General features: G+C 39.2%; 1 protein-coding gene across 4 annotated transcripts in view; it reads right to left on the bottom strand.

The window, feature by feature from the left end:
• Window positions 1–408: 408 nt before the first annotated feature.
• VEPH1 (ventricular zone expressed PH domain containing 1) overlaps window positions 409–6,982 on the bottom strand; it is a 203,164-nt gene continuing 196,590 nt past the window's right edge. For all 4 annotated transcript variants that reach the window (XM_072142938.1, XM_072142936.1, XM_072142935.1 and 1 more), the window contains 2 exons: window positions 6,773–6,909; window positions 409–1,186 (listed from right to left, as the gene is read on the bottom strand). In XM_072142938.1, the coding sequence (XP_071999039.1) occupies window positions 950–1,186; window positions 6,773–6,909 (374 nt within the window). In that variant the 3' untranslated portion in view covers window positions 409–949. The remainder of the gene's footprint in view (window positions 1,187–6,772; window positions 6,910–6,982) is intronic.

Here is a 6,982-nt window from a genome sequence, read left to right as displayed (position 1 = left end):
CTCCCTACTACGGGTCACGAGCATGCGCAGTAGCGCTGCTTAGACGCGATTGACGCGTCGGTTTATTTTTTCTGCAAAGGAGGCTCCACATGGGTGAGTTATACCCACTTATTCATGTCACAATTTAGAAGTTTTGATATTGTACCATCTAAGGATTGCGATTTCACTGTTGTATGTATTGACCAATTGGTCTTTATATTATTGTATCAAAAGAAAACACGTTTGTATACACATGTAATGTTTACAATTACTCATGATGTCATTGCACTGCGACTATAAATATCTGTATGTAGCTAGACACACCTCGCTTGACAAAGGCTGAATAACAGCCGAAACGTTGCGGGAGGTGGAATAAACACCAAGTTTTTTTCACTATTTTGGAGTGCTGCCATTTTTCTTCGACTGTATATCTATCTATCTATCTATCTATCTATCCATCCCCTTACCTATACCCCTTTTTATCCTTTAGTTAAAATTATTGTTAAAATGTTAGCAGAAATTAAAGTTCTCTATTAAAACTTATCTACACAAAGTTTGGTAACATGTTGTATGTATCATTTGGAATCCTGTACATTTGTGCATTTATTTTATTGAAATCACTTAAGTTGATACTTCATAAGTTAGTGCAGAAATTATATCAAACAATGTGATTATTTTATAACATAACACATGCACACCTGTATATCACAAAATTTTGGTCAAAGACATAATGGGGCATATTTATGAGAACCTCTGCACCACGTCAGTGGCGTAGAAGCCCTTAAATAATCGCAAATGCTAGCTTATTGCTATGTCGTGAAGGGAGTGGCGAGTGAAGGGAGTAAGCCGGAGCGGGGAGATACTGTCCCCACGCCTGCGCACTCTCTGCAGCTGGCGACTTTTCACATTTCTACGCCAGGCAGGGCCTCAGCCTCTTGATGTAGCGAACTGCCCCAGTATTTGTGTAACATTACAAGTAAGTGGTAGCTTCTCTACTCTCTCGTTCCTTTGCTTGGGCAACAGCTACACTGATGCATTGCAGCCACTCTTCTGCATTCTTCTCATCTTTTGCCTTGAAGACATATGTTTTGTTATCAGTGAAGATCTCAAATGCCCGAGGGAGACTCCGGTCCCTGCGCTTCTTAGCTACAGCTTTAACACTCTGAACTTTGCTTAGTTCAATAGGACAATCATCAGGGTCATCTTTCTGGAAAATGAACACAAAAATAGCATTAACAATGCATTGGATAACAAAATCTTGTATGGAATTTCATTGTCGTGTCTTCATACTCATCAATGTAGTTGTATGTCATTTGAGATGAGGGATCATTGAAGGGGTATTTCAATCTCAGACAAAACATGTGTACTTTATAATATATATAGACAGAATATTCACAGTATAGTACATAAAGGACTCAAAGATGTGGGACCTACCATTGGGACCTGCACCTATGTTCAGAATGGGCATCAACTGACCTCCATGATAAAGCTTGATAAGATACCCATATTGCCAACATTGGGCCACATTTATCAAAAGTAGTGCAAACTGCACTAAAAGCAGTTTGCTGTGGAGCGTGCAGGGTGCGCCTGATTCTTCAAAACTGGTGCCCGGTCTTCATGAATCTGGTGCACCCTGCACTGCACAGGAAGTGTGCACCAACTTTTTTAACATAGTCCGATTCTGCTAAATTTTGTGGCACAATACAGACACAGCAAAAGAGGAGAGAAGGCAGCAATCCAAATTGTAGAGAAGAAAGTACAAATGTAATACAGACACAAACACTGAAAAAATGTATGTGCAATGTATTTGCATGTACTTTTCAATGTAAAGTCAGACAGAAAACTGTTATACGACAGTATATGTAATGGTTTTTTGAAAAAGGAGAAGTAAAGGTCATCCAAAATAACATAAAACTTGCAATAATGTGACTATAATCAATAGCAGAAATTTCAGCACGAAACATATATGGAAGAAAGTTGTGCATGTGGATGTTACAGACATCATATATGAATTCCAATTTTCTGTGATAACCCGCTGTCTAGAGGGCAACCGCTTTCTCACCCCCTGTTGCTAGCCATTCCCTGCACGCAAACAAGAAAACAAGAAGTATAGAAGTACAGCTTTATGTTACCATCTTGAATGGCTCTCACTAGCTAATTCCATAATAGATAGTTGCTGGGAGAACATCTGCTATTAATTCAGCTTCACAAACATCTACTGGTCATAAAAAGCATTGTGGGCAAAAACTTCCCATAGTGGGTAGAATAGGGGCTGCTGTATAATTTCCATCAGACAAAAATATTTTCTTTTTCTTTGCATAAATCTTATCAAGAACACATGAAGTGGTAAATCATGCAAATTCCCAGTACGAACATGGGAACCTTTTTATATAGAGACAATGCAATGTAATATGGAAGTAAAGCAATCTACTGTAAATAATAATAAAAAAACATATAGTTGCATCCTGGCCTCTACTGTACATGTATGAATTCTGTAGCTTGAGATTCTACAAGGTTATGCAGTAAGTTGTTTATCATACTGTATATAACACAATACATTTAGTTACACTGATACATCACTAGAGCATACAAAGGAGAAAAGAATTAGGTCCAATTTCAACACTTTTCATGCCAAGTCCCATTGTGGCCTCCGGCGTGAAGGTTTGGAACAATCTCAGCACAACAGTAATGAAAAAGTGAAAACAATTCTGCCTGCGAAGAGAACTACTGGGGACTGTGGGAACAAGCATTAAGCAATGTTGGTCAATCATTCATATCAAACCTATCCTAATAGTTTAGGATCACTTTTCCTACAGTAATGCAGGTTCTCACTGAGGGGGGCAAGTATCAAGCAGTGCGAGTAGAGACATTTTGATACCAGCTGGTGCTAAGAAGAATATTACATAGTGCTGCTCAGATTACAGCCAAGTTTATGTTACCCTGTGGGTATTAGGGAATGATCCTGTGATTTATTTCTAACCAAAACCAAATATTGTCTCCCGATTTCCATGAACAGTAATTCTTTTAAACATGCAATATGTATATATTTACAGGCTGTACTAGGCATGATAAATGCAGAAGATATACTTTATTAATGTTATGGTTGCTGATAAAAAAAGTTGCTTTATGGTTAACCAGCTGCTTGTCTGATATGTCCTGCACCCAGTTGAGGATATGGTCCTTCGTAGGCTTGGGCCTGGGGAATGTATAATAATTGTGTAAGAGTATCAGTCAGATACCTGTGAAGTCTCCTTAGAGTAAAAAATATCTGTGCATGGAGATTCACAATGCAGAAAAATGGGTTATGCCTCACTTGAGGTCAAACCATCAACCGCTCCATTATCAGCATAAGATATTGTGGAAAATTGTATGGACAAGACAGAGGTGAAATAGTGCTAGAGAGTGAAGTGTGTAGTGTGATTCACTGACTATGGATTGATGGACTGAGCTAACACTTCTCAGAGCGCACAAAATGTATGAAGCAAACACATTAAATATTTATGATTGTTTGAACCGCTAAAACACCAAGCCAAGAATAAAAAGGCTTAGTGGGGAAATGGCAAAAATCCACTCTCTAGTGCCATTTGCCTACTATTCTCCAATGCCAGTGGTGAAGGCTCTTAAAACTGTCACCTATGTGCCCAGCAAAATGTGGAAATCGTTCATTGCCTACAAGGCTATCATGAAGACTACTTGTAAACCTTAGCACACATGAGTATAAGTGTCTGAATCTATACCCTATATACTGTACTGTACCTACTGTACTCAACCAAGCGTTCCCCTTCACATACTTCCCTGTCAACTTTGGAAGTGCTTTTTCCTATAGTACTGTAGGAGGATTGAATGTGTTGTTATTCCCCTACAAAGGATAACAATATTGTTGGACTGTCCTTTCTCAGGAAACATCTAACTTACCTTGAGTTTATTGACTGTAGACAGAGTGTTCTAGACAGAGTGTTCCTACTCTGTTGTTCCTCCTTCTCAGTATGTGAATATGAAACCAAATATCATCTTATTTTTACAGCACAACTTGGTTGCAAAACCTCCTGAGACTGCATTGCTACCTCTCTCTGCTGTCGTTTTCCTGGGCCTTAGCATTACACTGTTGTAAAATGTCTTAAATCTGCACAAATGAAGTTGCTGGCTGATGCATCACCGAACAACATCAAAGCTTCTTTGGGCCTTCCTTCTCTCTGTGGGATATTGTGGCTCCTTTTGGCAGAAGTAGTCTGCAGATATGGAATACTGAAAGTGATTGAAAGTGATGGGGTTCCCACTTCAGCGGGGAAGTAATGCACCATATTATTGGAGCTCTTAGCATTGACAAGACCTTTCATAATCCTTATTGCCCTCAAAGCATGGTAGAGGTGAGAGATGTGGATGAACTGGGAGTCCAGAAGTTAGCATAATGCTTTGAGGCTCATTCATCCAATGTGCCTGATAATCCAATAATTTAACCAATTAATAAAAGCTGTGGCCCACCTTTACCCAGCAAAAGAATAAAGTATTATGCTGTGGTTAGTATGAGTATGAAGGGAGGGTTATACAATCATCAAGGTTCTGACATACAAGCAGTCTGCATTAGGTACCTACAATTAGGTAACATGTCATATTTATGTAACTAGATTTCCTCCAGGTCATGAGGAGTGGTAAGTAAGTGTACATAGTTGTTTTTACTAAGCTCTGCTGTCGATCGTTCCACCTTCCAGATCATGTGAAGTCTATAGGAGGTGAGTAGAGCAGAGTTGTGTTCTAGTGGTTATGATCTTTATATGTTCCGTCACGCATAAGTCAAGTCAGTATTTACCTGGATTGAGAGGGTTAAAAATGCCTTTTTTGCAACAAAAAGTATTGTCCATAGGTAAATATATTCAGCATCTCGTATAATATTTTAAGAAACCTATTAACAAAGACTTAAGAAGCCTAGTAATGGAGATTGCAGGCGCACATTCTCCATTATGATGAATGTATTGGTGTAGCTAACATTGATGTGAAGTGCTATTTAAATTAATAAAGCAAAAAAAAATATTGCTCTCCACATTTTAGCACATCTGCTTCACGTCTTGTAAGTCCCTAATCAGCAAGCGTAGGATAAGAATTCTACTCGCGTACAGTAGAAGTGAATACACAGCTGTATATGTTTAGACAATCTGTATAATATATTTTTAATATATTTAAATTATCTACATTACCATAAAGTTGTGGTTTTTAGAACATGATCTAATGAACTGTAATCAGTTTTCATTGTGGAAAATAATGGAATTTTTAAAGCCCAAAACGGAAGGTTATGGTACTGTATTGATCAGAACCTTAGTGCTCTGTCATTTTCCTCAGATTACAAAAAGCTTCAAAAATTTACTTATAAAACAAGGTTTGATCTAGCTATGTAGCTACAAGTGGTGGTAGCTCTGGTCAGGGCCAGATTAAGGTTGGAGGGGACTCATTGGCACAAAATCTGTTGGAGGCTTCCCCTACGTAGCCTTGGTGCCAAGTAATCATATATTAAAATATAAAAATTAATATTTGCGGTAGTGAACAGCTGACAGCATCAGTAGCAGAGTGACGTGACAGATGTTGTCATCAATGATGCTGCTGGTGGAGGCCCTCCTTGGGATCAAGATGGTGGGGGCCCTGGGGTGACCCACCTGTAATCTGGCCCTGTGTGTAACACACTTAGCTCTTCTTGCTCAATAACATGCTGGCTGTAAATAGGACACTGTGTATAATCTGCTGAGCTCCTGCTGTTCTATAGCATGCTTACACCAAATAGGACGCTATGATCATGATGCTAACAGACCCGACCTCATTTTAAATGAGACATATTTCATTTAAAGTGCTGTACATGCAGTCTTATTGACATTACAAGGGAATCATCAAAGAACATTAAGGGGGATATTTATCATACACCGGCGCTCATACATATTTCGCAGTGGGCAGGCTGCCGCACAGTGTTTATTCTAAGCCAAGAAGGGCAGTAACGCCCCGCGCTGGCCCACTCTTGGCTAGCCGCACCCTCTGCTCGGCAGGCTGTGCTCCCCCCTCATGCACTTTTAAGCCCCACTGGAGTGAAGATGGTGGATTGGGGCAAATAATCGCAAGTGCTAGCAACAAGCTAGCATTTGCGATTGTCTCAGAGCCTCTGCGTCCTGATAAATATGCCCCCAATAGTTTATGGCACTTAAATATGGACTTTTGGGAATTGCACATTGTCCAACAGTCCCCCCCCCCCAAAAAAAAATATAGAGAACCATGGCACATTATTTTATGTAGGTTTTAAAAGTATAATTTCCATTCCACACATTTCTTTATGTACCGTTTGTAGTTTTTTTTTTTTTAAAGAAATGCCAAGTCCCCATCAGAGGAACATAAAAGGAAAAATCTCTAGGTAATTTTGAAAAATATATATCTTAGAGATCTGTAAGTTATGTCATCCTTCGTGGATCAGATTTGTTTCTTTTACACAATGTAAGCACTTCTTCTAGACACATCGCCTTCAGTGTATTTCTATTTACAGCCAACATTTAGTCAGATCTAATCTTCGACTCATCTCATTTGTACAAAATGTACAGTTCTGTTCAAGGTAAATCAGCACCCAAAAGACCAATTTAGACTGCGGGCCATGTGCTCAGTTTCTGCAAAGAAAAGAGACAGACCTCACTGATCAAAAAACAAACATGTCCAGCGTCTCTGGCTGGCAGATACATGGCTGTACTATCAGGGGTGAGAAATAATTAAAACCTTCAGGGGAACCTATGTAAACATCATGGGAAATGTACAGTACATGAGTGCTTACACATTTTCCTTTGCGAAAGAGAAGCTGATTTCCTGCCAGGGTGAAATAGCGTGTTTTCCATCTCTTGATAAATTTCCACCGAACCTGCTTCTCTTTAAGTCTTCCTTCAATCATAGGTTGGCCTTCTTGATTCACGACTGTGACGAAAAAAGAAAGAACAACGATTAAATACATTTTTCCTTATGCTAAAAAAATCAACATTTGGACCTG

The sequence above is a fragment of the Engystomops pustulosus genome, chromosome 3, assembly GCF_040894005.1.
Source record: "Engystomops pustulosus chromosome 3, aEngPut4.maternal, whole genome shotgun sequence".
Classification (NCBI taxonomy): Eukaryota; Metazoa; Chordata; class Amphibia; order Anura; family Leptodactylidae; genus Engystomops; species Engystomops pustulosus.
Note: the sequence above shows the minus strand (reverse complement) of the source record. Positions and strands in the feature narration are given on the sequence as shown.